This window comes from Scyliorhinus canicula, chromosome 4 (genome assembly GCF_902713615.1).
Source record: "Scyliorhinus canicula chromosome 4, sScyCan1.1, whole genome shotgun sequence".
Taxonomy (NCBI): domain Eukaryota; kingdom Metazoa; phylum Chordata; class Chondrichthyes; order Carcharhiniformes; family Scyliorhinidae; genus Scyliorhinus; species Scyliorhinus canicula.
The window spans coordinates 23,926,943-23,954,705 of record NC_052149.1 but is presented as its reverse complement, the minus strand read 5'-3'; the positions used below and the strand labels follow the sequence as shown (position 1 = coordinate 23,954,705).

Genomic DNA, 27,763 nt, shown 5'->3' with positions numbered 1-27,763 from the left:
AAGTAACTTTGGAATACCAAATCATTTAGCTCGGGTCACCATGAGGCTATTGCAAATATTGCACTTTCGTTAGAAATGAAGTATATAACATTTGGGACCAATTTTGCAGTTAATGAATTAGACATTTTATTATGCATTAATAAAACATTTCCTGTGTAAATAGTATATTTGTTGACCTTAAAATGTAGACTTTCTATAAGGAGACGACTATCCAGATCCTAGGATCTTTACTGTATAGTTGTATTATATAGTTGTATTATATTTGCATGCTGCGCAGCCAGTAACTGTAAACATTTTACATTGCCAGTGATTCAGCAGTTCAAATCATAGAACGTTTGCTGCACACTAGGGCAGTACCCTGGCACAGTGATTAGCCACTGCTGTCTCACGGCGCCGAGGACCCGGTTCAATCCCTGCCCCGGGTCACTGTCCCCGTGTGGAGTTTGCACATTCTCCCCTGCGTGGGTTTCACCCCCATAACTCAAAGATGTGCCGGGTAGATGAATTCACCATGCTAAAATTGCCCCTTTATTGGGGAAAAAAAGAATTGGGTACTCTTAAAATTAAAAAAAAAGAAAGTAGGTTTGCAGCATAGAAAGAGGCCACTTGCCCATCCTGTCTGTGCTGGCTGATAAATGAGCCACCCAGCCTAATCCCACATTCTCCCACATTTGGTCCGTAGCTCTGAAGGTTACGACAGTTCAGATGCATATCCAGATACCTTTAAAGTTGAGGGTTTCTGTCTCTTACTGAACCTTTTCAGGCAGTGAATTCCAGACCCCTGTAACTGTCTAAGTGAAAAAGCTTTTCCTTATCTACCCGCCAATCCATGTCCCCCAAGTCACTGACTTCTCTGCGAAAGTCAATAAACCATTTCCATCCACTCTATCCAGACCTTCACAATTTTGTGCATCTCAATCAAATAATTTTCTTATTGCATTCTCTGTCCTTCCTCGCCTCCAAAGTACCATGACATTATTTAGCTTCAACTTCCATTAAGGTATATTTCAAGGTCACAATAATGACATTGAATAGTGACAGTCCAAACATTGTAGCTTGTTTCTAGAACATGGGAACAGAAGTAGGCTATTTAGCTCCTCGAGCCTGTTCCATCAGTCAACAAGATCAGGGCTGGTCTGAGACCTAAGTCTGTACTCCTACCTTTGCCCCATAACCTGTGGTACCTTTGACTCTCAAAAAACTGTTGATTTTAGATTTAAAATTAACAGTTGATCAAGCATCCATTGGTGTTTGCCGAAGAGAATTTCAAACTCCTGCTGACCCTTGTGTGTAGAGTTGTTTGCTAATTTTATTCCTGAAAGGTCTGGTTCTAATTTTATGGCTATTTCACCACCACCCATCCACGCCCATTCTGGACTTCAAAACCACAATAAATAGGATCTCACAATCTACCATACCATATCTGTTGTTGCCCGTAATATCTTAATTTAATTAATTTCATCCTCCTCATTTCCTTGTTGCACTTCTGTTTTCAGGGGCTCTCCGAGCAGAGGAGGTTGACAACATGTTACTTAAAAATGACAGTGGGATAGAGTCAGCTTTGATGTATGCAAAAACCTGGTCAAAGTATACCAAAGACGTTCTAGCCTGGTTGGAAAAACGGTTAAATCTGGGTAAGTTCTTCACTGTGTATTGTCTTCCTAGTCAAAATAATTGTAAATCTGTTGCCTGGATTATGCGACACTATCAATGTCCCTTGTGTCACTTGCGCATTCAGTAACCTTTCTACAGAAATAAATGGCAGCTTATCTAATTTCTGTATTTAGATGTGCCATTATAGAACTTCTATGCTTTAATGTAATACTGGCTAATTATTTAACTCTCCATTGGGGAAAAAGTCACTGTAATTGTTTATCATGGAATTATGCAGCACAGAAGACTATGCAGTCCATCATAATTTACAGACTATATGAGGGGCACGGTGGCACAGTGGTTAGCACTGCTGCCTCACGGGATCAGGGTTCAATTCCAACCTTGGGTGACTTGTCTGTAGAGTTTGCACTTTCTCCCCGTGTTATGTGGAAACCGGAGCACCCGGAGGAAACCCACGCGGACACGGGGAGAACGTGCAGACTCTGCACAGACTGTGACCCAAGCCGAGAATCGAACCTGGAACCCTGGAGCTGTGAAGCAACTATGCTAACCACTGTGCAGCCCACTTATCTTATACATGAGACTCACCTCCTACCATCTCAGCCCCATTCCCACTAAATTTACACATACCCAGTTTCCCTTCCTGAGCTAGATAATGTTAACAGTTCTCCACCGGTACCGTTCCCCTTCCTTTTAAATCTGCCTTTATCTCACCCGTCATCAAAAAACTGCCCCCTGGCAGCTCCTTCCTTGCAAACTACCATCTCATCCATGCTTTATTTTCCAGCGTTTGGGCGTGTTAAGAGGGGAGATGGGTGTAGTGATAATATCACTGGTCTAGGAGTACAGAGTAAGGAGTCTTGCAACATCAGGTTAAAGTCCAACAGGTTTGTTTCGAATTGCTAGCTTTCGGAGCATAGCTCCTTCCTCAGGTGAATCATAGTAGTCCACATCATATCAGTACAGAGGCACAGGGCTCTGGGGTCATGGGTTCAAATCTGGCCAGCCTCCCGCATTCTACCTCCCTAAACCTGACATCATCCAAAGTTCTCCTAACTCTCACCAGTTTCAGTTCAGCTATCAACCCTGTGCCTGCTGGCCTAGATTGACCGACTGATTTGAAGTTAAACAATGCCTTGATTTTAAAATTAGCACTGTAAAAAGTCTTACAAAACCAGGTTAAAGTCCAACAGGTTTGCTTCAAATCACTAGCTTTCGGAGTGCAGCTGTGTTCCGAAAGCTAAACCTGTTGGCCTTTAACCTGGTGTTGTAAGACTACTTACTGTGCCCACTCCAGTCCAACGCCGGCATCTCCATGTCACTTAAAATTAGCATCCTTGATTTCAATTTCTGCATGGCCTAATCCCTTCTTATCTCCATATTGTCCTCGAATCCACAATCCTTTGAGAACTGTGTACCTTTAATTCTGGCCTCCTGATTGGACCAGCATTGGTGGCTATACCTTCAGCTGCCGGGGCCATAAGCTCTGGAATTTCTCCCTAAGCCTCTAGTGTCTCCTGGAAAATGCTTCTTAAACTTCTCCTCTTCCTCCTTCGTCCTTCTTTCCTCTCTCTATTCTCCCTTACTTCAGTGCCACCTTGGGTGTGCCCTATATTCCCAGGGTCAGATCATTAATATTTAAATGCTGGTCACCATCATAATAAAAAAAGATGTAGATGCACTGGGGAGGGTGCAAAATAAAACAAAAAATAACACAATTTACCAGGATAATACCCTAACTGCAGGGAAGGATGAACAGACTGTGTCTCTTTTATCTAGAAAAGAGCAGTGTGAGAGGTGATCTAGAAGAGTTTCTAAAATTTATGAAAGGTTTTAACAGCAATGCAGAGTGTTTTCACTTGTGGGGGAGAGCAAAACTAGAACCATCAATATATGCCACCAAGAAAATCAAACAGGAATTCAAGAGTGGGAGAATGCAAGCTTGCTGTTACAGGAAGTGGTTGAAGCAATTAGTATAAATGCATTTAGGGGAGGCTGGATAAGCATACAAGGGAGAAGAGAACAAAGGGATATGCTAATAGATGAGGAAATGCAAGAGGTGGCTCAAATGGAGCATAAGCACCAGCATGGACTGTTTGGCTTAAATTAACTGCATTGGTGCTCTATATCCTATGTAATCCTTCTCTGCCTTTTTTGAGCACATTTTTGTAACATCTGCAATCTTTCAGTCCCCTCCCATATCTAAGGAAAATTGGAAGATTTTGGCCACAGCTTCTGCAATTTTTAACCTACATTTCCCTCTACCATCTAGAATATATTTCATCTGGACTAAATGATTTATCTGCCTTGAATGCAACCAGCTTTTAATATATTTTTATCAAACCTCATTTCAGCACTGTAACCTCCTTTACTGTGACATTGGCAGCATCCTTTCCTTGCGAAGTACTAATTTATTATCCTAACCATACTTTGTCTCTTCAAGATGATTTTTTTGGTCCCCAGTTGGCCACATCCTCTCACACTCGTGTTGCTATTTATACAGGGCATATATTTCTAACTAGGGTTTTTTTTAAACCAGATATGGAATATGCAAGAAGCTTTACGAAATTGGCAGAAACAGCTAAAACCTTTATTGGACAACAGGTAAATATCATCAGGTCTAATTTTGGAAAATATATTATTTCTGCAAGTGCTGTTCTAAAATAAGCTATTTAACAAGTTACCAATGTTTCATGTTTTCTTGAAGCAACTTTCTTGCCATATACGGGTACAATTAGTGGGGGAGAGGGGTAGGAGTACATACATTCAGGGTAAACGAAAAAACACATCAGATCAACTTTCTTGAATGCATGGACAGTGATACTGTGTGCAATAACTCAAAACAAGAGATTTGATGAGGTTTCAGATGGAAAATAGATCAGTTTCTGCATTCATTCAGATTCACGGGGCTGAATTTTACTGCTCCACTCTCCTCCCAACCTGTCTTCCTTCTAGTGGGCAGGGAAGGTTCCAGGCAGCCCACCTGCCCTTAGACCTATTGAGGCCCTTTAAGTGGCCAATGAGAAGTGGGTAACCCAGCAGTTTCCATTGAGTGGACAGCCGTCTGGCAGGAAGGGAGCGGGGTGATTACCTCCTTTGGGAGGTCGCCTTTGACACTGGGGAAACCCCCGTCAAATAAAAAAAATGGATCAGTCCTTTAACTCTTTTCACCCTGGCCTTTCAAACCTAGCTGCTCACATCTCTTTAGCCCTCCTTGCTGAGATCTGGCAGTCAGGCTTGTCCAAAAACCCATTTGTCATTGAATCTGGGCTCCATCGGTCTTTGTGGGGGCTGCCAGTAGTCTCAGTACTCACTACCACAAGGGCATCACGGTGGCACAGTGGTTAGCATTGCTGCCTACGGCGCTGAGGACCCGGGTTCAAACCCCGGCTCTGGGTCACTGTCCGTGAGGAGTTTGCACATTCTCCCCGTGTCTGCATGGGTTTCACCCCCACAACCCAAAAGATTGGCCACGCTAAATTGCCCCTTAATTGGAAAAAATAATTGGGTACTCTAAATTTTTTTTTTAAAGTACTGACTACCACACAATCTTGGTGCTGCTGGGACTACAGAGCCACCAGTCAATCACGTTGGATGGCAGCTTGCTAAGGTGGGGTTTTCTCCCAGATCGGGGTAGAAGTGCCATTCTGAAACAATTAAGGAAGGCTCTTATCAGATTCTCCGCAGCAATGTTTCCGGGAGGTAGGTTGGGGGTGGGTGGTGGGCGCGTGGTGTAAACGGCTCCCTGTAGATCTATCTGACATACTTGATCAACTACCACTTAGGAAAAAGAGAGGTGAACTAATGGTCCTCTGACTAAAAATTGTAATTCTTTTTGAATAGGTGTACATGCCATTTCAATCGGTGTATGTGTCTGCTTTCGAATATGATATTGAGTATAGCCAGACTCTTCTGCAAACTGGAGCAAGCCTTCAATCAAATAAGTTTATTCAGGTGAGATTTTTACAGGTTCTGTATTTCTTTTGCCAAGTTCATTGTGGAGAATGGTTACTACTTTACGATTGCAAGTAAATATTTACTTGTATTTCATAATACCAGTTGTCCATTGCAGTCACTGAATACTGAATCATGACTTTTATTTCAAGTCTCTTTCTTAAATAACTTGTAGGTTAACCCTAAGCTTTCAAACCTTTCCATATTTTTGGGAATGGATGATTTTCATTTCTGTTTTTCATTCTTTACTTTTTTGGTGTCCCTATGACATTCCTTGAATTAATAGGCAAGTGATAGAAGGTATAGTGTATACAGGAGAATTGGGTGTACAAAATTAGCCTGATATCTTGTATAACCTTTGGGATTACTCATCTGCATTTATCAACATTTGGAATTGCAGTTTGACTCTTGAAATATAGTCAGCTGAATCCATTAATATCTTTAAAAATCAAAAGGTTGCCAGCTATGGTATAAAAGACAACTTTGTTAAATGTTTCACAGCCACTTCTGTTGCGAAGAAATGAACTGGATAAGCAGCGTAAAGAAATTAAAGAGCAGTGGCAGCGAGAGCAAAGGAAAATGGTACAGCCTTTAAGATGAGCTTTAACCTTTCCTTAAGTATGATTAATAAAACATCTTTCTGGAGTATTCCTCATTAATTGTTTTTTTTTTAAGACTTACCTATCCGTTAAACATTAAAAACCTTTTATGTGCTTGACAGCATGAGGCAGAAACATCCCATAGGAAAGCGAATCTATTGTACATTCAACGCCAAGAAGAATATGAGAAGGCAAGGTCTTCTACAATTCGAGCCGAAGAAGAACATTTGACTTTAAGTAGTGGACCAACTGGAAATTACAACAGACATCTTGAAAAAAAAAGAAAACTGGAAGAAGATGCTCTACAAAAAGTAACTTTTCAGCCATATTAAAACCTACAGAATGTTTTCTCCCAGAGTAAATGTAACCACTTTTTTGTAGCTTTTTAAGAATGCTGCATAACTCAATTTAAGGTTATAGACTGAAGATTTGAATTACATGCTTTAGAATTTACTTAACTCGACAGTGTTAAGTGTTTATTAAGTGTTAACAACAGTTTGATCATTTCAAATGCTAACTGAAGCTATCATCATTCTGAGATGTAGAATTAAGATTCCATCCAAACATTCCCAATTTAAATGGATGCAATTTAATTTTTGTAACATGATTTTTGCCTTAAAGACCCAGTTACTTTTGACATTAGGGCAATAATGACTGGATTCATGCAGGATTTATAATTTTAAAATATGTTTTTGCAGGCTGAAGAAGCTGAAGAACATTTCAAAGCTTCTATTTCAGATGCCAATGAAAAACGAAGCAATATGGAAAACATCAAGAGTGATATACTGACACAACTACGTGAACTAGTCTACCAGTGTGATCTCACCTTAAAATCGGTAAGACCATGGTCTGGATTTTCCGCTTCATGATGCCAGAAACGCGAATCGTGGTTAGGTGGAGAATCGTGGGTAGTTTAGCACCCAACAGCGATTCCGACACCATGCTCCGTTCCCTCACTGGCGGCGATATCAATGTTTGCGCCCTGTGTAGGTGGATCAATGCGAAACCGTCATATGCATGGATTTCAATATTATTAGCAGCTCGGACGCTTCATGTTCCACCCCTCTTAGGCAGAAATCTCACGGAGTAGTGCAAGAATTTACAAGTGGGCCTGGGTGCCAGGGCTGCGGAGGGAGAGCAGGAGACTAAAGAAAAAATTGAAAAAGCCTCAAACATTGGCGTGCTTGGGGTGGCTGTTTAGGCTGAGGCAGTAGCATGGAGCGACTTAGTGGACTTTGAGATTCCCCTCGGGATTGGGGTGGCCTTGCTCTGACCGCCATTGCTGCAGTATGTGATTTAAACGTACCCCTCTGGTGCTACTTGCAGCATTCTGGCTGCTCACACTGCTGAGTGCTCCCTCTGTCCTTTGAATGCTCAGAGGCCCTCTCAAAACCCTTGCCCAGCTATTTCTTCAAGAGGGTGGGCGTGGCCAGACTCAATCAGGGGACCACCAAGTGTTGCAGCTCCACAGAAGTCATGCCCACTGAAGAGCAAGCAGGGGATTGGCAGATCTCGTTCCAATCAAAGGACTCCTGCACCCTGACCTTTTTGCACCCTCCTTGGTTCTTTGGGTCCCCTCAGGGCAGAGGCCTCACCAGTGACCCCACCCCTCCGGATCACAAGTTGTTTCCTTCCTGATGAGGCTGGCATCACCGACTGCCTCTGCCACCAGCTCCCAGGCATTGTGCAGGAGGGCAAGCTTGAACCTGCGGCCGACCATGGGGAGGAGGGTGTCCCTCTCCTCACTGGCATGGAGCTGTGGGTCCAGATCGGACTCCCGAACCTAGGCGGGGTAATTTGCGCCGGCAGCGTGCTGCTCTATTTGCATATCCTGACTTCCTTACTGAATAGCTCCCCCAATGGGAGTGTGAATCACACGCTCTTCAATACCGGCGGCAGCACTTGGGTGCAGTTCAACACCCTCAGTGTCCCCGACTTGGTTGGATGAGGTCGTAGAATCTCATGAACGGCCTCTCCATGAGATTTGTGACACTCGAAACGCCTTGCGAGATTTAGTGGAGATGTCACATTCTGGACCTTACCCTCACTTGAAGTGATGCAGATCTGCAGATTTAAATGTTCCATTCGGCTCATTTAAATATGCGTTCGCGGGATTCTCTTGGGACCTAGCCTGAGACCCAGCACTTGGGAGACCTCGCCAAGGCACCATTTAGTACTGGTTTCCACAAACATGAACCAGTCCTAATGGCACCGGGGGGGGGGGGTCTCCCAGTCTATTGGAGACCCCTCGTGTTTGGGGACAGGGCAGAGGGTCACCCTGGCACTCCAGGGTGCCTGGGTGGCACTTGCAGGCTGGCAGGGAAACTGCCAGAATGACAGTGCCATGGTGCCAGTTTGACACTCCAAGGGATCGGGCCTGAGGAGCCTTAGCAGGTGGAGGGGGGTGTGATCGGGTGTTCCCAGGGGCTTTCGTAAGGTTGGTGGGGCGTTCCCAGAGGCTTCCCTGAGGTGGGGGAGATCGCGACAGTCAGATCTGCGAGGAGCCTTTCCTGCTGGGCTTGCCAGCAGGAAATGACGTGCAGCCTCAGCGGAGCAAGGCAAAAAAAAAAAACAGCGGGATGTTTCTCGGCACTACAGTCGCTCAAAACCGGACATAAATTTTTATCTGTTGAATCACGCCTTTCATCTTCCAAATTCCAGCCCATGTTCTGAAAATCACGTTTGCGTATTAATCTTGTTACTTTTTTTAAAACTTGGTGATTTAAGTTGCAATTCTTTGCAGAAAATATTTCAATAAAAATAATTATGATTCTTTCAGGTGACAGTTAACTTGTTTCAGATGCAGCATGCCCAAGTGGTCTCCCTTCCTGTTAACTATCAATCACTTTGTGAAAATACCAAGCTATATGAGCCAGGACAACAGTATTCAGAATTTGTCAAAAGTCTGCCAAAGGAGGAAGTTGCTATGGAGCCTTATTTATTTCAGTTTTCAGTTTCATCAAATGGTGGGTAAGTAATGTAGTTGACACTCAACGACCCTTTGTTCAAGGGAAATTAGGGATGTAAAGCAAATGCTGCTACCCATATCCTACGAAAGAATAAATATATATTTTTTAAAAAGTGCATTGGATGCTAGTCTTTCTGTATTTAGTGTTAGTCTTTAAGTTGGGGAAGGGGCATACTTGCAAGAGTGGGACAATGGGTTGGTTATATTGGAACAAATAGATCTTCTGAGGCACAGTGGTACAGAATGTAGATACTTGCTTGCAATCTCCATCTCCCACCCCACCACCAATGGCCTCATTGAATTATTAGATTTACACTGCTGAGGTGAGATAGCTCAAGTGTAAGATTTTCCTGGCCCAGCACACCTAGGGGACAGGGAAGGGAAGGAGAGCGAGGAGTGCTTTCGGTGGCAAGACTCTGAAGGGTGAGTGCAGGATAAGGGGGACGACCAGAGGAGCTGCTGAGTGCCAAGGCAGCCTGTTTAAAAGTCCACCTCTGTTCTCTGGAACTTCATTCAATTCATTTCATTAAAATTAGTAGCACTGGCACCTCACACTTCTTCATGCTCCTTATCCCCATCCATGCTAGCTCATGCCCCCAAGCTACCACCGTCCATGCCAGCTTGCCCAGTATACACCATAGGACCTCCTGAGCCATGTTGGGAGATGAAATAAAATGAAGATCTAAAATTCTATTACCACTGTCAATATAATAAACATTTCCCTTCACGAAAGTCTATTCAAAACATTTAAATTACCTCCAGTACTTATTCCTTTATCAAAACAAACATTCCACATCAAAAATAGCTAACCTTTTAGTAACCTTGAACTGGCACTCGATCCGTGAACATACAGATCCCTGCTGAGTTAATTGTAGCTTGTGGAAAGCAACTAACCATTAATAGTCTTCTACCCCAAAAGGTATCATTAATGTCAATAAAATAGATTGTTAGAACAGATTTTTCAACTTTCACCGGCAGAAGAAGGCTGTTCGTTATTTTTTCCAAAGTTTTAAATGGGTGGGGATTTAAATAACTTGGCAGCATCAGAATTCTACATTGCTTATTCAACGTTCATAATCGTTTACAACTTTCATAAGCGTTTACATCTCCATAAAGGCCTGACTCCCACACTGCAGGATAAGGCCCTTGCTACAGCGTGAATGAGGTCTATTTGAACTCTGAGCTGAGATCAAGTGGCCCTGCTGAGTTTGGGTTTCCCTTGTGTGAGTCACACTCCACCTCCTTTGCCCAATCGGGATCTGTCAGAAATGAGGGTGGGACTTCTATGCCCCAATGCCAATTTTAAAGGTCTGCAGAGCCGCCATGACTATGTGAAAACCCAGCCGTTAACTTCTGCTTCGCCTATTGGGGATAAATTGAGATATCCATCCAGTGATATTTCTCCCTCACCTCCAAACTGATACGAATAAATTGATTGTAGCAAAATGATGTGAACATATTTCCTTTCACAGTTTTTTTTCCTCTGCAGGCTTTCATTTCTTAAAAGAGCAACAAATAGCCCCCATTCATCACAAGGAAATTTGTCACAGACTTCGGGTACCTCGGGTGATCTTCCTCTTCAGTCACTTGATGTTGAAAGTCCTCTTCATATTAGATCCAGTAATAATGGAGAGAAACAATTAAACAATAGCACTGATCTACAAGGTAATTTAAGTGAATTATTTTTTCTTGTGCAATATGTTCAATGCCTGATAACATTATATAATGATGCTTGATTGCTTTACATTAAATCTTGCATCTCCGTTATAACTGTTCCATTAATATTTCACGTTTTCAACTCATTTAATTGCCTGATGAAATGTTTGAGTTTCAGAGAATAATTATCTTTCTCTAGTTGTAGGTTTTCATTGAATTGATTTTAAATATCCAGGAGGTTAATTGGTGAAGGAGTGTTTTGCTAATAGGACATGTCTATTTAAAGTCTAGTTTTAACACAAAACTTTATTCCTCACGCTGAGTACTGTAATTTGAATTTGCCTAGACGTATTAAAGAAGACGCTTACAGGTTTAGCACTTGAGTGATGGTTTAGATGAAATTTTCATGGAGCAGTATAAATGCTTCCATGTACCCACTTCCACTGAAGATGTCTGTTGGGCTGGCTGATTCACAATGGCAAGTTTCAGGATGTATCAAACTGAGTGAGAGAATGCACAGGTTCCCAAACGTGGCACAGGAGGCCCTGGTGGGGAAGAAGAGAAGGGTGTCCTGCACCTACGGTGGTGGAACACTAAGCAATATGGGCATACCTACACCACACAGACTGCAACAGTTCAAGAAAGTGGCTCGCCATCATCTTCTCAAAGGGAATTATGGACTAAGTCCCCATGCCGGCGGGAAAACCGACGCCGACCACTCTGGCGTCAACGGGCCCCCAAGGTGAGGAATTCTCACCTGTTTCGGGGGCTAGGTGAGCGCCGAAGGGGTTGGCGCCACTCTAGCGACGCCGAAGGTACTGCGCAAGTTCGCGCATGAGCCAAAGGGCCGGCGTGATCTCTCACATGCGCGGACCCACCGGTGTGTTTTGCGCATGCGCGGGGGGTTCTCTTCTCCACGCCGTCCATGGTGGGGCCCTACAGGGGCCGGTGCCAAAGGAAAGAGTGCCCCCATGGCACAGACCCGTCTGCAGATCGTTGGGCCCCGATCGCGGGCCAGGCCACCATGGGGGCCCCTCCCGGGGACGGATCCCGCGCCCCCTGAGGACCGTCCCTGTCGACTTACCTGCCAGGTCCCGCCGTGTGGGACCGTGCGTAAACCGCCCCCCCCCCCCCCCCCCCCCCCCCCCCCCCCCCCCCCCCGGAGATTCTCCGACCCGGCAGGGGGTCGGAGAATCCAGCCTTTGATTTTCACTCCAAGGTTTGAACTAAATTAGAAGTCCGGGCAGGCGGGATGGCATGATGGCGCAGTAGTTAGCACTGCTGCCTCACTGGTTTGATCTCCTGGGTCACTTTCGTTGTGAAGTTTACACATTCTCCCATTGTCTGCGTGGGTCTCACCCCCACAAACCCAAAGATGTGAAGGGTAGCTGGATCGGCCCAGCTAAATTGCCCTGTAATTTGAATTTTTTTTAAATGTCAGGGCAGGCATCCCAGGAAGAACTGAGGAGGCTGCTGGCTGTAGGGACGGGCTTGGTGGAATAGTAAAACATGAAACATCCTTCCAGCCCTCGCCAAGACACTCCCCATGCCACCTCGTACTCTGCAAGCCAGCCTTTGCCCCCCACCCATTCCTCATGGCTGTTTTATGCCCTGATGCCCTTCCACCCACCCCAATAGCCCTTTATTATTCCAATGCCAATTTATGCCCCACCGCCTTTTGCTGTTAACCTATCCTGCCAAATTACCTAGTGTCTACTATGGGCAAACCTCAGGACCCATGCAGAGATTAAATAAAGTTCCGATTACAGACTTCACTAGATTGAAATCACTAATCGACACAATGTGCCCAAGGTAAAGTTCCATGTCAGTTTTTCCATTCCCCTCTAGGTCTGTTCAACAAACTTCATTCCGTGAGGATTTGCAGAATAAAAGATCAATTATGCATCTTTCCATGCTCCTCCACCTTGCATTTGTAGCTCATTGCTACTACATATCCTTCAGTTTTACTATTCCATGTGAAATAGTTTATCTTTGGTCTGTAATTTTGCTGCCTGCTTATATTAAATGATCGATTTGTGTCATGGATATGACTTCGGGCAATATTATCATTGTGTATCATTACCAATACTTCACTGTTTTTGTTGCAACAGTCCGGAATCATGGGCCATTTAGAGCTTGGCCCTTGGGCACCCAGGGGAGCGGTATGTATAGTGATTCAGAAAGCGGAGGAGGAAGCAGTGAGTCGCGATCCATGGATTCACCCTCTGCTAGTCCAGGTGTGTAACCAGAAGCTTCTATTACAATTATTCTATTCTGGGTGCTCTAGAGCAATGTTTTTCAAAATTTATTTCCGGGAACCCATTTTTACCAACCGGCCGACCTTCGCGACCCACCTTTGTCTCTTACCTTGCTTGCTGCTGACAAAATGGAGGAATTGCAATCGCACCCAAAGCACATGATGTCAATATTTGGGGGGGCACGACCTGCTCTCTGCCTCCCTTCAGGCAGCAAGATTACGTAGAATTTTTTTTTAACATCTTCTGCGTCTCCTATTGTGCAAATTCGCAGGCAATAGCCGCAGCAGCCAGCTTTTTTTTTTAACAAGTTCAGGTGGGGTTTTTATTTGATAAAGTTTAACAGGAAAGAAATGCAGAAACTGAAAATACTTCCATCCTCTCGGAATTAGATGTTCACCACATTTCACCTAAACATTACAATTAAAAATGTTTTAAAAAAAGACACTTAAAAATCAATTAATTGAGAAAGCTTCCAAATACGACCTGCAGGCACGTTGTTTTGGAATGTTTAAAAATCAAAATTTAAAAGGTTGACATCTCTTGGTTGACGTTACAGCTGAGGTGAAGCCATCGTTGGATCACTCACCATTCTTGGAGTAAGAGACTTACTGCCTGGGGGAGTGCCAGACTACTGCCCTGTCCCCGACCAATGGCCTCTGAGACATCTGAGTAACCATCACGACTGGTCTCAGCTTGTGGAGACCTGTACTAATTGGTGCACGGTTGAGGCCTTGCCGGTACGTCTGGTGACTCCTGGGCGCTGGATGAAAGCGACATCGGCATATTTAAATTATACTAATATTCATATAAATATTGTTATCTGGATCGCACCCTCACTGGGTACAGTGAGGCGGGTGACTTGCAATCGGCTTGATGCCTGGCGCAATGCCAGATTTGTGACCCTCCAGCGATTTTCCCCCATCTCAACGTGTTGGCTGAATCGCACCCAATAATAATCAATTGATTAACAGACAGAAAACGGTGGGAATTATTCGCGTTGGCAGGCTGTAACTAGTGTACCAAAAGGGTCAGTCCTGGGCCTCAGCTATTTGCAATCTGTATCAATGGTCTCGATTCAACCAAATGGGAACAAAGTCCCATAGTGAGCATGTTTAGCACATGGTTACTCAACGCGACTTGCGTTTTACAATGGGGAACGCACGGTCAAGGCTGCAAATAGCCCTGTTTTGTACTGTGGGGAGGTCCAGTGTAGCAAGAGACCTGGACAGCATTTTTAAATCTGAGGATCCCAAAGCGATCCCCGACTTCCCCCAGCCCTAACGTACTTTGGGAAGGTCCTGGGCACCCCCGGCCTGATCGCGTCCACGCAAAATATGTCAGCTTGGCACCATGGCAGTGCCACCCTGACCGTGCTCATGCCTGCTGGCAATGCCACCTGGGCACCTTGGTAGTACCAGGCTAGCTCCCAGGTGGCACTGCCAGGGTGCTCAGGTGGCACCAGTAATGTCAGGGCACCCGTTTGTGGGGACCAGTGCTGAATGGCGCCTGCCCGAGGTCTCTGAGGCGAAGCGGATGAATTCCAAAGCCTCAGGTGCCTCAGGAATCAGATCTGCCAAAAACTGATCCCGCCCTGTCGGGATTTACATTGCTAAGTCTCGCGACATCATGTTGGATCTCACGAGGCATTCCGAGCCAGTTAGGTCCTGGGAGCAGGGTCTCCCGGCTTTTATCGGCCAATGCTGCACCATGGCGAGCTGCTTTTCTGGCACAGCATGGCCATTGGGCTGTGCCCAATGACTTTGTTAAAGAAACCAAGTGTAATGGATCTAGATTTGCTGACAATACAAGTTAGATGGGAAAGTAAGCTCTGAGGAGGACATAAAAGAGGATGCATAACAATAGAGGTAGGTTAATTAAGTGGGCAAGAATGTGGCACGTTGAATATAATGTTAAAGCTATCAACTTCAATCGGAAAAATAGAAAAGCAGAAGTTTTTTTTTTAAAGGTGGAAAGACTTAGAAATAGTAATACTCCTTGGGACGTGGGCATGATATCACTGTTTAAAATGTTTTACGTGTAACTGGCTTTTTAACAGCACATTCAGTATTACCATTTAGGACTAAGATGAGGAGAAATCTGTTCACACAAATTTGGGCTTGCAAATCTTTGGAATTCTCTACCTATGGATACTAAAGTTGTTGAGTGTATTCAAGTCAGAAGTGAATGGCTGCTAAGGGAATTGGGATATGAGAATATGAAGGAATATGTTACTGAGACAGAAGAACAGCTGTGATCTTATTGAAATTGGCAAAATTAGCTTGAAGGTCCTACTCCTATTCCTATCTCTTATGTTTTTACAAACACTGCAACCATCACCAAACATTTCTACTTTCTCCTTTATAGTGGAGGGAAATTCAGTGGTAAAGAGGCTGAAGATACTTGGCTAGGACACTTCAAACCCTCTGACACACAACAACATTTAAAAAGGGGTAATATTTAAATATCCCCATTCCTAATTCTGCAATGAGGTTATGCAGGACCAGATAGATAAATGGAGAGATGCTGCCACACTGCATTTCAGTAGAATGGTAACACAAATGTATAATCTAGACTAATTATGAACAGTACTGAAGGAAAAAATAAAATTCAAGTCCTCTTTTCTACAAACCTCCATGGACTGTTGCAAATGCTACTGAGTCTTTTGTGTCTGAAATTAGTAACAGCCTACTATTTTAGTACATCATTCAATCTTCAAATATATTACATCGAAGCAGGCCAGCAGCACGGTTCGATTCCCGTACCAGCCTCCCCGAACAGGCGCCGGAATGTGGCGACTAGGGGCTTTTCACAGTAACTTCGTTGAAGCCTGCTCGTGACAATAAGCGATTTTCATTTCATTTCTTAATCCGATTAGTTTTAGTCCTGACCTACATTACGAATGAAAAATTAACAAAAAATATTATTTTATTGGCTGTTCCAGGTGATTTCAAGCGAAGGCTGCCCCGAACACCTTCAACAGGCACTATGTCTTCAGCAGATGATTTGGATGAAAGAGAACCACCATCACCGTCCGACAACGGTGTGTATTTAGTTATTCCATATGTACATTACTTTTGTTCTTGTGGGTTTGATTGAATCGGAACATGACCTACTCAGTTAATGGTAGGTGTTGGGGAGAGTTATAGAACAACGGGATCTAGGAGTACAGGTTTATAGCTCCTTGAAAGTGGAGTCACAGGTGGACAGGGTGGTGAAGAAGGCATTCAGCATGCTTGGTTTCATTGGTCAGAACATTAAATACAGGAGTTGGGACGCCTTGCTGAAGTTGTACATGACATTAGTAAGACCACACTTGGAATAATGTGTACAATTCTGATTACCCTATTATAGAAAGGATATTATTAAACTAGAAATAATGCAGAAAAGATTTTCTAGGATGCTACCGGGACTTGATGGTTTGAGTTATGAAGAGAGGCTGGATAGACTGGGACTTTTTTCCCCTGGAGCAAGGAGGCTTAGGGATGATCTTATAGAGGTCTATAAAATAATGAGGGGCATAGATAAGGTGAAGAACAATACAGCACAGGATCAGGCCCTTTGGCCCTCCAAGCCTGCGCTGACCATGGTACTTGCCTAAAGTTAAATAGGTAGATAGTCAACATCTTTTCCCAAAGGTAGGGGAGTCTAAAACTAGAGGGCATTGGCTTAATGTGCGAGGGAACAGATACAAAAGGGTCCAGAGGGGTAATTTTTTCACACCTAGGGTGGTGGGTGTCTGGAACAAGCTGCCAGAGGCAGTAGTAGAGGTAGGTACAATTTTGTCTTTTAAAAAGCATTGAGACAGTTATACGGGAAAGATGGGTATAGAGATAAAAGGGCCAAATGCGGGCAATTGGGACTAGCTTAGTGGTAAAAACTGGGCGGCATGGTCAAGTTGGACCAAAAGGCCTGTTTTCATGCTGTAAACATCTATGACACAATTTTGTATTTGTGCTAGTTGCAGTATTGCTGCCATGAGAGCGCACCCCAGATTCGAGCTCCCCATAGAAGATTGGCATTCTGGCTACTTGACCAGCCCAACTCAGTTATGACTGTCTCAATGTGGTGTGGGTGCTTGGCATGCCAGCTGGAGTGAGCACAATAATATCTGGTATTTTGCCTTGCCATCTGATCTTCAGAAGCTTCCAAATGTAGCTCGGTTGAAAATGATTGAGCTTCTTGCATGATGCTGTTACACAGTCCCAAGCCTTGCATGCTTAGAGCAGAGTAGGCAGGGCAATTGCTCTTCAGAGTTTCAATTTGGTAGGCAGACTTCTCTTCAGACTGATGCCTGAAATGTGCCAATTGCTTCAGCAATTCTTGCATGTTGTTAAGTTTATATTGAAATGAAAATGAAATTACGACCACATAAGGAGATCATAAGACATAGAAGCAGAGGACGGCCATCGAGTCTCCTCCGGAGGGGTGAAATGACTCCCCTGTTCTACCCCTTCAGGTCTGACCATAACAGAGTCATGAAGATGTGCTTTACCAATACATCAGGAGTCCCCCTATTTCAGGTTGTGAAGAATTCATCAGACAGGTTTTTTTAGATTAAACAAAGAACAAAGTAAGTGAAATTAGTTGAAGAATTTTTAAAAACTAGGTAAATCGCACCCACCGTTCAAAGTCTCTCGCACTTGCCTCGGCCCACATACACACTAGTACAGATGGCAAAAAAAGAAGATAGACATGAGAATTTTTACAATTTGTGAGGATGGTAAAATAAAAGAGAATACAGTTAACTGTTCCTTGACTGGCCTCTATGCATGATTCCATGTTGCTACCATTTTGTTCAGTTGTCTATCTGGGTGTAGTTTTATGGAACATATTTCCCATGTTTTATTCCCAAAAGATCTCAGCAGTAGATGTCAGGTTGGTGACTTTGCAAATCTGTGCACAATATGTCCTAGAGAGAAAGAGAGAGATTCCAGAGAAATGCTATTAGCCCATGTAGGTTGCATAGGTAATTGCATTTTGATGTGTCATCTCAGAAATATTTACAAAGTTTCAGCATAGTGTTAACACCATCAGGAGATGGGGGCGGGATTCTCCGGTCACCAATGCTGAAATCGCGTTCGGCGCTCGACCCATGCATCGACGGCCTTGGGGCATTGCCTGAGGCCCGCCCCCGATGCTCCACCCCGACTGGCCACGTTCCTGAAGGTGTGGGACACGTGTGGTCTTGCCCGCTGGGAACCCGGCGTGGCGGCTGTGGACTCAGTCCAGTGCCGCCACAGTCGAGGGACAGTCGATCCACGGGCGGGGGAGGGGGGCATTATTCGGGGCTGGGGGCACTGTGGTGGGGTGGTCCGGGGCAGGCAAGCTGATCGAAAGGGGGGGAGGGGCCATTTTGTGGGCCGGGTCCGCGAACAGCGGCCGCCATGTAGCACGGCGCTTCTGAAGCAAGCCGCCGCCATGCGTGAGCACAGCCACGGACCCGGCAATTCTCCGGGGCGTAGCGGCAGCTAGAGCTGGGTGCTCTACACTGCTGTCCTGCTAGCCCCCAGCAAAGCGGGTGACCGTTTTGAGCCATTGCTTCTGGGGTAAAACGCCACCATTCCCACGTCAGTGTGGGGACATAGCCCCAGAATCGGAGATCCAGCCCGGAGTCTTTCATGCTTCCCAAGGGGTTCACTACAACACAAGGTTAAAGTTCAGGTTCTTGCAACACAAGGTTAAAGTTCAGGTTCCCTCACCTGATGAAGGAGCTGCGCACCGAAAGCTAGTGATTCCAAACAAACCTGTTGGACTTTAATCTGGTGTTGTAAGACTTCTTAACTGTGCCCACCCCAGTCCAACGTGGCATCTCCACATCATGGCTCCCAGGGGGTTGAAAGACTTTTCTTCCCCATCCGCGTGGTGGAATACAAACTGTGCATTGTAACCGTATGTGTTGAAAAATTGCACTAAAACGGTTTTCCATTTAAGAAGGACCCATGTATGTATGTCCGGTTTGTGTATTCAAATTTTCTTAATGACATGGAAAATAGTCAAAAAAATTAAATTGATAGCCATTTTTCATTTATCAACATTTTACGATTTGTTTTAGATGGATTGAAGATTGTGCTGATCAGCAATAACGTAATAAAACATTTTAATTTAATTTTCTAGTCACTATGGATTCCTGTATTTTTATGCAAAAAGTAGATAGTCTGCATTTTACTATTCTGTTTGTATTTTCTAAATTGTACATTAATTATAAATTTTTCTCATGTTTTAAGTATTAAGTATGCTAGAAATTTGGTTAAAAACACATTTTATTATTCACAATGGCTATTCATATCTGAGTCCAGCAGATTGAAATTTTATACAGAGTCCTAGCATCAGAAGCTGTTTGTTGGCCCCAAGGTTCAACAGTTCCCATTTCTCAAGAGGCTAACTGGCCTCCTAAACCCAATATGGTGGGCAAGAAACTTGTACTTGGTTCTGGCCAGAGATTTGGACAGGGTGGATGCATTCTTGGCAGGAGTGCATGCCATGAACATTTTAAAGTGCAGAACCATTTCTACAGGAGCCTTTCTGATCTTTGAATCTCCCCCTGTGCTCGCTCATCCACATGCTGACCTCAAACAGCATAATGTGGCAATATCTGGCAGGAAGGTCCCATCCTCGTGTGACTGTGAACTCATGTGAGAAGAAGTGCTCGTCTCACCTCACATTGAAAATTCAAGGTTATGAAGCTCTCCCATCATGAATTAACATAATATGCATTGGTATGTTATCGTCCGCCCCACCTGAAGTCTGATCTCTTCCTTCCCTGAGGCCATCTTTTTGCCTTGTATCTTATTTCCCACCCTCCACTCTGCATTTCACTTTATTAAGGGCAGCTGCAACATCTAAGCTTGGTTCATGTCTCAACTAGTTCCTCCTGCCACACTGCATTGATGTTAATGAGGTTGAAAGCCCAAATTGAGACTGCTCAGACCTCTCCATTCAAGTGCAGAGATTATCCAGAAATTACTGTATCCCACATTTCTTGGCCCTTTTATTTACTTGAACTGTATGTCACAAGTTAAGAATATTGGAAGACCATGTTGTAAGTTAATTTGTGCTCTGCCTCCTTTACTTGTAACATAGGTTTAAATGAAATTGTGGCAGAGATGACAAGTTCTCCAGGGCCCTTCCGCAATATCCTCATGTCAAAGGCAGCACAAACACACAAGCTACGAAAGTTGCGAGCTCCGTCTAAGTGTAGAGAATGTGACAGCCTTGTTGTCTTTCATGGAGCTGAGTGTGAAGAGGTAAATAATCTTTGGTTGAAGCGGTAGTTACTTTCTAAAAGACTGTTTGCATTCCTAATGAGTGAAGGAACTGACCTATTTGTAAAGTGCGTTATAAACATTTTAAAATTTCCGACTATTGGAATAATTCATGCTGAAAATTACACGGCTGTTATGACTTGACAACATCGTATTTTATCCTTGATTTTCTATTTTAAACAGCAGTGGTTTTAAAATACAAGTTACTACCTTACCAATGGTAAACCTGAGACACTCGATCAAGGTTTGTTTTTATATTAGAGTGGATAACATTTTTTTTATTTGTCATGTGATGTGGGTGTCGCTGGCTAGGCCAGCATTTATTGTCCAATCCTAATTGCTCTTCAGAAGGTGGTGGTGAGTTGCTGTCTTGAACGCTGCAGTCCATATGGTGCAGAAACACCCACAGTGCTGTTGGAAAGGGGATTGGATTGGATTGGATTTGTTTATTGTCACGTGTACCGAGGTACCATGAAAAGTATTTTTCTGCAAGCAGCTCAACAGATCATTCAGTACATGGGAAGAAAAGGGAATTAAACAAAATTCAAGAAAATACATAATAGGACAACACAAGATATACAATGTAACTACATAAGCATTGGCCTCGGATGAAGCATATAGGGTGTAGTGTTAATGAGGTCAGTCAAAAAGAGGGTCATTTAGGAGTCTGGTGACAGTGGGGAAGAAGCTGTTTTTTAAGTCTGTTTGTGCGTGTTCTCAGACTTCTGTGTCTCCTGCCCGATGGAAGAAGTTGGAAAAGTGAGTAAGCCGGGTGGGAGGGATCCTTGATTATGCTGCCCGCTTTCCCCAGGCAGCGGGAGGTGTAGATGGAGTCCATGGATGGGAGGCAGGTTTGTGTGATGGACTGGGCAGTATTCACGACTCTCTGAAGTTCCTTGCGGTCCTGGGACGAGCAGTTGCCATACCAGGCTGTGATGCAGCCCGATAGGATGCTATCTATGGTGCATCTGTAAAAGTTGGTAAGGGTTAATGTGGACATGCCAAATTACCTTAGTTTCCTGAGGAAGTATAGGCGCTGTTGTGCTTTCTTTGTGATAGAGTCGACTTGAGTGGACCAGGACAGATTTTTGGTGATGTGCACCCCTAGGAATTTGAAACTGCTAACTATCTCCACCTCGGCCCCGTTGATGTTGACAGGGGTGTGTACAGTACTTTGCTTCCTGAAGTCAAGGACCAGCTCTTTAGTTTTGCTGGCATTGAGGAATAGATTGTTGTCGTTACACCACTCCACCAGGTTCTCTATCTCCCTCCTGTATTCTGACTCGTCATTATTCGTGATCCGGCCCACTATGGTCGTATCGTCAGCAAACTTGTAGATGGAGTTGGAACCAAGTTTTGCCACGCAGTCGTGTGTGTACAGGGAGTAGAGTAGGGGGCTAAGTACGCAGCCTTGTGGGGCACCGGTATTGAGGACTATTGTGGAGGAGGTGTTGGTGTTCGTTCTTACTGATTGTGGTCTGTTGATCAGAAAATCGAGGATCTAACTTTGACATGTGTGTTTTTTATGCTGGTTTTCTTTTTGCTATGTTCCGGGCGGGTCTGTTTGTTGGGTATGGGTGTGGGGAATGTTGGGGGTTTGTATTTTATATGTTCTCTTCTGTACGGGGCTGGGGGTTGGGGTGAAACTGGATTTTGGGGAGCTGCGTCATAAGGGTGGGGTGTGGCAGTGTGAAAGCACGGGCTTTCCTCTGCTTTCCCGCGCCGCGGGGCAGGGGGGTGGAGCTGGCGGTGGGGGCGTGGCCTCTACTGGTTTTCTTTCCCGCGCTGAAGCGGTGCCAAGGAGGTGTGGCAAGAGGGGGATGACCCCATGCCGGGTGGGGATAGGTTTTGGCGGGAGCTGCCGGGGTCAGCAGAAGTCAGCTGACTCACGGAAGTACCATGGAGGGTGCGTCGCGGCTAGGAGGGGTCCTAGCCTGGGGGGGTTGGGGGGGGATACCGGGTTGCTGCTGGAATGGTCAGGAAGGAGCTGGTGTGGGCCGGGGGGGTAGAGGAGAGGCGTTATCGCCATGGGGAACGGGTCGGGTGGGGCGAGCTGACCTGGGGCGAGCAGTCGACAAGCTATGGCTAGCCGGCGGGGGAGGGGGGTGGGTTGCCCTCTGATCCGGCTGATTACCTGGAACGCGAGGGGGCTGAATGGGCCGGTTAAGAGAACTAGGGTATTTTCTCATCTGAAGGGGTTGAAGGCGGACGTGGCTATGCTCCAGGAGACCCACCTGAAGGTGGCGGACCAGGTTCGTCTGAGGAAAGGGTGGGTGGGGCAGGTTTTTCACTCAGGATTGGACGCGAAGAACCGGGGGGGTGATTCTGGTGGGGAAGAGAGTGGCGTTCGAGGCGGCTGAGGTGGTGTCGGACAAGGAGGGCAGATATATTATGATGAAGGGTAGGCTGCAGGGAGAGAAGGTGGTGCTGGTTAATGTATATGCCCTGAATTGGGATGATGCTGGCCGCATTCCGGACCTGGAGGCAGGGGGCGTGATCATGGGGGGGGGAGACTTTAACACAGTGCTGGATCCCCCACTGGACCGGTCCAGTTCAAGGACGGGTAGGAGACCGGCGGCGGCCAAAGTACTGAGGGGATTCATGGACCAGATGGGAGGGGTGGATCCCTGGAGGTTTGGGAGACGAGAGCGCGGGAGTATTCCTTTTTCTCCCATGTCCATAGGGTTTATTCACGAATAGATTTTTTTGTCCTGAGCAGGGGATTGATCCCGAGGATGCAGGAGGCCGAGTATTTGGCCATAGCGATTTCAGACCATGCTCCGCACTGGGTTGATCTGGAGATGGGGAGGCGCGGGACCAGCGCCCGCTCTAGCGCCTGGATGTGGGGATGCTGGCTGATGAGGTGTGTAGGAGGGTCCGGAGAAGTATTGAGGGGTATCTTGATACCAATGACAGGGGGGAGGTCCGGGTGGGGATGGTCTGGGAGGCTCTGAAAGCAGTGATCCGTGGGGAGCTGATCTCCATCCGGGCCCATAGGGAAAGGAGGGAGAGGGAGAGACTGATGGGGGAGCTCCTGGATGTGGACAGGAGATACGTGAAGGCACCAGAGGAGGGGTTGCTGGGGGAACGGCGTAGTTCGCAGGCCAAATTTGACTTGTTGACCACCAGAAAGGCGGAGACACAGTGGAGGAGGGCGCAGGGCGCGGTATATGAGTATGGGGAGAAGGCGAGCTGGATGTTGGCGCATCAGCTCCGTAGGCGAGATGCTGCTAGGGAAATTGGTGGAGTGACGGATGGGGGTGGGAATGTAGTGCAGAAGGGGACAGAAGTAAATGGGGTCTTTAGGGACTTCTACGAGGAACTGTACCAGTCGGAATCTCCGATGGGGAGATGGGGGATGGAGAGCTTCATGAACAGGCTATGTTTCCCAAGGGTTCAAGAGGAGCTGGTAGAGGGGCTGGGGGCGCTGATAGAGTTGGAGGAGCTAGTCAGGGGGATTGGACAAATGCAGTCAGGTAAGGCCCCGGGGCTGGATGGGTTCCCGGTGGAACTTTATAAAAAGTATGCGGATCTGGTGGGCCCCCTGTTGGTGCGAGCCTTCAATGAGGCATGGGGGGGGGGGGCTTTGCCCCCGACGATGTCGCGGGCACTGATCTCTCTGATCCTAAAGCGGGATAAGGACCCCTTGCAGTGTGGATCATACAGGCCTATCTCGCTCCTCAATGTTGACGCCAAGTTGCTGGCAAAGATCCTGGCCACCAGGATAGAGGATTGTGTGCCAGGGGTGATACACGAAGATCAGACAGGATTTGTCAAGGGACGGCAGCTCAACACGAATGTGCGGAGACTGCTAAACGTTATCATGATGCCGGCAGTGGAGGGGGAGGCGGAGATAGTGGTGGCGCTGGACGCAGAGAAAGCGTTTGATAGAGTTGAGTGGGGGTACCTGTGGGAGGTGCTGGAGCGGTTTGGATTTGGGGAGGGATTCATCAAATGGGTGAGGCTGCTCTACGCGGCTCCGATGGCGAGTGTAGTTACAAATGGAAGGAGATCGGAGTACTTTAGGCTCTACCGTGGGACCAGGCAGGGGTGCCCCCTGTCCCCCTTGCTCTTTGCACTGGCGATTGAACCTCTGGCTATGGCGTTGAGGGAGTCAGGGAGATGGAGGGGTCTGGTGCGGGGTGGGGAGGAACATCGGGTATCGCTGTATGCGGATGACCTGCTGTTGTATGTGGCGGACCCAGAAGGGGGAATGCCGGGGGTGATGGCGCTGTTAGCGGAATTTGGGGGCTTCTCGGGCTATAAGTTAAATTTAGGCAAGAGCGAGGTATTTGTAGTACACCCGGGAGATCAGGAGGAGGGAATTGGGAGGCTCCCGTTTAAGAGGGCAGTGAAGAGTTTCAGATATCTGGGGGTGCAGGTGGCCAGGAGTTGGGGGACTCTCCATAAGCTTAATTTTACCAGGCTGGTGGAGCAGATGGAGGAGGAATTTAAAAGGTGGGACATGGTGCCGCTATCGCTGGCAGGTAGAGTGCAGTTCGTCAAAATGACGGTTCTCCCGAGGTTCTTGTTCCTCTTCCAGTGTTTGCCCATCTTTATCCCTAGGGCCTTTTTTAGAAGGGTGACCAGCAGCATCATGAGCTTTGTTTGGGCGCATGGGACCCCGAGGGTGAAGAAGGTCTTCTTGGAGCGGGGTAGAGATGGCGGGGGGGTGCTGGCGTTGCCCAATCTCTCGGGGTACTACTGGGCAGCCAATGTGTCGATGGTGCGCAAGTGGGTGATGGAGGGGGAGGGGGCAGCATGGAAACGGATGGAGAGGCCGTCCTGTGGAGATACAAGCCTGGGGGCCCTGGTAACGGCGCCGTGGCCGCTCCCTCCTACGTGGTATACCACGAGTCCGGTGGTGGCGTCTACCCTCAAGATTTGGGGGCAGTGGGGGGCTCGATGGAGGCTCCGTTAAGGGGGAAACCATAGGTTCGTCCCGGGGAACATTGATGGGGGATTTCAGGGTTGGCACAGAGCGGGCATCAGGCAGCTGAGGGACCTGTTTATTGATGGGAGGTTCGCGAGCCTGGGGGAGTTAGAGGAGAAATTTGGGCTCCCCCGGGAAACATGTTCAGGTATCTGCAGGTAAAGGCATTTGCTAGACGGCAGGTGGAGGGATTCCCTTCGCTTCCCGCGAGGGGATGAGTGACAGGGTGCTTTCGGGGGTCTGGGTCGGAGAGGGGAAGATATCTGATATCTACAATGTTGTGCAGGAGGTGGAGGAGGCGTCAGTAGAGGAGCTGAAAACTAAGTGGGAGGGGGAACTGGGGGAACAGATCGAAGACGGGACATGGGCTGATGCCCTGGAGAGGGTTAGTTCTTCCTCCTCGTGTGCGCGGCTTAGCCTCATCCAATTCAAGGTGCTGCACCGGGCCCACATGACTGGGACGAGGATGAGTAGGTTCTTTGGGGGTGAAGACAGGTGTGTCAGGTGCTCGGGGAATCCAGCGAACCATGCCCATATGTTCTGGGCATGCCCGGCACTGGAGGAGTTCTGGAAGGGGGTGGCGAGGACGGTGTCGAGGGTGGTAGGATCCAGGGTGAAGCCAGGCTGGGGACTCGCGATTTTTGGGGTTGGGGTGGAGCCGGGAGTGCAGGAGGCGAAAGAAGCCAGTGTTTTGGCCTTTGCGTCCCTAGTAGCCCGGCGAAGGATTTTGCTACAATGGAAGGATGCGAGGCCCCCAAGTGTGGAGACCTGGATCAATGACATGGCGGGTTTTATTAAGCTAGAGAAGGTCAAATTCGCCCCGAGAGGATCGGTACAAGGGTTCTTTAGGCGGTGGCAACCTTTCCTCGACTTTCTGGCTCAACGATAGGGTACTGGGACAGTAGCAGCAGCAACCCGGGGGGGGGGGGGGGGGGGGGGATGATGACTATGTTTGTTTATTTAATTTTAATTTATTTTTAAGTTCATTTGTTGGGGTGGGGGGGGATATGATACATGCGTTGATACGGTCTGGGGGGTGTTACAGTTGTTATGGGTTATTTTGTTGCATTTCATTGGTTGTTATATTTTATATTTTCTGTAAAAAAATTCCAATAAAAATTATTTTAAAAAAAAAGAAAATCGAGGATCCAGTTGCAGAGTGGAGAGCCAAATCCTAGGTTTTGGAGCTTTGATATGAGCTTGGCTGGGATTATGGTGTTGAAGGCGGCGCTGTAGTCAATAAATAGGAGTCTAATGTAGGAGTCCTTGTTTTTGAGATGCTCTAGGGATGAGTGTAGGGCCAGGGAAATGGCGTCTGATGTGGGCCGGTTGTGACGGTATGCGAATTGAAGTGGGTCAAGGCGTTCCGGGAGTATGGAGGTGATGTGCTTCATGATCAGCCTCTCAAAGCACTTCATTACAACTGACGTCAGGGCCACCGGGCGGTAGTCATTGAGGCACGTTGCCTGGTTCTTCTTTGGCACCGGTATGATGGTGGTCGTCTTGAAGCAGGTGGGGACCTCGGAGTGGAGTAGGGACAGGTTAAAGATGTCTGTGAATACCTCTGTCAACTGGTCTGCGCAGGCTCCGAGTGCACGACCAGGAATCCCGTCCAGGCCCGTCACCTTCCGTGGGTTCACTTTCAGGAAGGCCGATCTGATTTCGGAAGCTGTGATGGTGGGTATGGGTGAATTATGGGCTGCTGGGGCACTTGGCAGCGGATTATTGGTTAACTGCTCGAACCAAGCATAGAATGCATTAATTAAGTTCATCGGGGAGGGGTGCGCTGCTGCCAGAGATACTGCTCGTCTTCACTTTGTAGCCCGTTACGTTGTTTAGTCCTTGCCACAACCGCCGAGAGTCTGTCTGTGACTCTAGCTTAGTTTGATATTCTCTCTTGGCATCTCGGATGGCTTTGCGGAGGTCGTACCTGGATTTCTTGTATAGGACAGGGTCGTCTGCCTTGAACGCCTCAGATCTGTTCTTCAGTAGGGAGTCAATCTCTAGGTTGAGCCATGGTTTCCGGTTGGGGAACTTACGTACTGCTTTCTTTGGCACGCAGTCGTCCACACATTTGCTGATGAAGTCTGTGACGGTGGTGGCATACTCATTTAAGTTATTCGCTGAGTTCTTAAATATGGACCAGTCCACTGTCTCTAAGCAGTCACGTAAGAGCTCTTCTGTCTCCTCGGACCAGCACTGCACAACCTTCTTAGCTGGATTCTCCCGCTTGAGTTTTTGCTTGTAAGCTGGGAGAAGGAGCAGTCTTATGGTCTGATTTCCCAAAATGCAGTTGCAATACTTTGACCCAATAACATTGAAGGAACAATTATATAGTTCAAGTCCGGAGGATGCTGTGTCACTTGGAGGAGAACTCGCTGGTGGGGGTTTTCCCATGTATGTGCGGCTCTCGTCCTTCTAGCTGGTAGAGATTGTGGGTTTGGAAGGTGCGGTCGAAGGAGAGAAATGTTAATATATGCAACACTTGATGATTTTACAATAGAGGACTACATGCATGC

At 46.6% G+C, this 27,763-nt stretch overlaps 1 protein-coding gene across 6 annotated transcripts in view; it reads left to right on the top strand.

The window, feature by feature from the left end:
* Positions 1-27,763, top strand: part of LOC119964422 (rho GTPase-activating protein 29-like) — a 128,811-nt gene that overhangs the window by 64,944 nt on the left and 36,104 nt on the right. For 5 of the 6 annotated variants that reach the window (XM_038793877.1, XM_038793874.1, XM_038793876.1 and 2 more), the window contains 11 exons: positions 1,497-1,634; positions 4,154-4,218; positions 5,458-5,568; positions 6,070-6,150; positions 6,290-6,478; positions 6,866-7,003; positions 8,947-9,137; positions 10,625-10,800; positions 12,903-13,028; positions 15,991-16,089; positions 20,130-20,293. In XM_038793877.1, coding sequence (XP_038649805.1) covers positions 1,497-1,634; positions 4,154-4,218; positions 5,458-5,568; positions 6,070-6,150; positions 6,290-6,478; positions 6,866-7,003; positions 8,947-9,137; positions 10,625-10,800; positions 12,903-13,028; positions 15,991-16,089; positions 20,130-20,293 — 1,478 coding nt within the window. The remainder of the gene's footprint in view (positions 1-1,496; positions 1,635-4,153; positions 4,219-5,457; positions 5,569-6,069; positions 6,151-6,289; positions 6,479-6,865; positions 7,004-8,946; positions 9,138-10,624; positions 10,801-12,902; positions 13,029-15,990; positions 16,090-20,129; positions 20,294-27,763) is intronic. The other variant, XM_038793879.1, reaches the window with a different exon arrangement.